This window comes from Citrus clementina, unplaced genomic scaffold (genome assembly GCF_000493195.1).
Source record: "Citrus clementina cultivar Clemenules unplaced genomic scaffold, Citrus_clementina_v1.0 scaffold_9, whole genome shotgun sequence".
Lineage (NCBI taxonomy): Eukaryota > Viridiplantae > Streptophyta > Magnoliopsida > Sapindales > Rutaceae > Citrus > Citrus x clementina.
In genome coordinates, this window is record NW_006261964.1 from 27,982,419 (window position 1) to 27,984,091 (window position 1,673).

A 1,673-nucleotide genomic window follows, 5' to 3' on the forward strand; every position below is an offset into this window, starting at 1 on the left:
AAGAAACAATAAGGAGCTAAGTGTTATTCTCCGTTTTAATAATACAATTTTTCTCTCTCTGGGTTGGAGCTTTGGTTGTGTTTTTCTCAAATGTATAATATAATGCTGAGCTCTCAACATCCCACGAGCCTCCATTATCCTTATCTCTGCAATTTCCATTCTTCAATTATTCATTATAATTTCTCTTTAGATCTTGATTCCTAATACTACCCATTTCTTCATATTTTTGCACTTTACAGTCATCAATATCATTCATCACATACTGATCCGCACTCAATATGGCTCTCGAAACTTGGTTAATAAAAGTTAAATCCGCAATATCAAGCAGCTTCGATTCTGTACCAAAACCAAAACTCTCAGTAATATCAAATAACAAGAAATCAAACGTCGGCGTTTTAGCCTTTGAAGTCGCCGGCATCATGTCCAAGTTGCTTCACCAGTGGCAAGCACTCTCCGACAAAAACATCATCCGGTTGCGCAACGACTCCATATCTCTGGAAGGCGTCAGGAAAATCGTCTCAAACGACGAGTCGTTTCTTCTCGGCCTTGCATGTGCTGAGCTCGCAGAAAATATAAGGCTCGTCGCAAAGGCTGTCTCCAGTTTAAGCAAGCGATGTGAGGATTCGAATCTGAGGTCCTTTGATCGTTCGTTCGAAGAGTTTGCCAACTCGGGACACGATTCTTTCTCTTGGGTTTTGAGCTCCAAGGACATGGAAGCCAAGAACAAGAAGATGGACAGATACGTCACCGTCACGGCAACGTTGTATAAAGAGATGGAGGAGCTATCAGTCTTAGAGAATGCCTTGAAGAAAACTTTACAGTGCAATGAATACGAAGCGTCTGTTAAGGAACAGAAGATTCTTGATCTTCAGCAGAAGGTAATCTGGCAAAGACAGGAAGTGAAGTATCTTAAAGAAAGATCCCTATGGAATCGAAGCTTCGATACCGTTGTTTCCATTCTTACAAGGCACGTCTTCACTGTGTTAGCAAGAATCAAGCTTGTGTTTGGGATTGGTCATCATGGGTATCCGGCTTATTTGCCCCGGAGCCTCTCAGCCTCGGCCACGGTTCATCCTACTGAAAACCCTAATTCTTGCAATGGCTTTGTATCTGGCCCCATCATGATCAAGAGCTCTGATGGGTTTTTCGAGTCGAACTCAAAGATTCTAAAGCCCCCCGCGACTACTCTAGGTGCCGCGGCTTTGTCTTTGCATTATTCGAATTTGATTATCATAATTGAGAAGATGATCAAGTCACCTCAATTGGTTGGTGTTGATGCTAGGGATGATTTGTATGCAATGCTACCGCGTAGCATACGATCGTCGCTTAGGGCTAGACTGAAGGGAGTTGGGTTCTCGGCGAGTGATCCGGTGCTCGCCGGAGAGTGGAGGAATGCTTTGGGGAGGATCTTGAGTTGGTTGTCACCGTTGGCGCATAATATGATAAAATGGCAAAGTGAGAGGAGCTTTGAGCAGCAAAATTTGTTACCAAAAACTAACGTGCTCCTTTTGCAGACACTATATTTTGCAAATAAAGAGAAGACTGAAGCTGCCATTACTGAGTTGTTGGTGGGGCTGAACTACATTTGGAGATTTGAAAGAGAGATGACTGCTAAGGCCTTGTTTGAATGTGCCAACTTGAATGGGTTGTTGAATTTCCAAAATTCCAGCTAA

General features: G+C 43.0%; 1 protein-coding gene across 1 annotated transcript; it reads left to right on the forward strand.

Annotated features, from left to right (window-relative positions):
• The first annotated feature begins 209 nt into the window (after window positions 1-209).
• Window positions 210-1,673, forward strand: LOC18033394. The gene has a single exon (XM_006421698.2). The coding sequence runs from the start codon at window positions 279-281 to the stop codon at window positions 1,671-1,673; it is 1,395 nt and encodes a 464-aa protein (XP_006421761.1). The 5' UTR covers window positions 210-278.

Coding starts and splice junctions, on each gene's coding strand:
- LOC18033394 (XM_006421698.2), top strand. CDS start 279: ATGGCTCTCGAAACTTGGTTAATAAAAGTTAAATCCGCAATATCAAGC.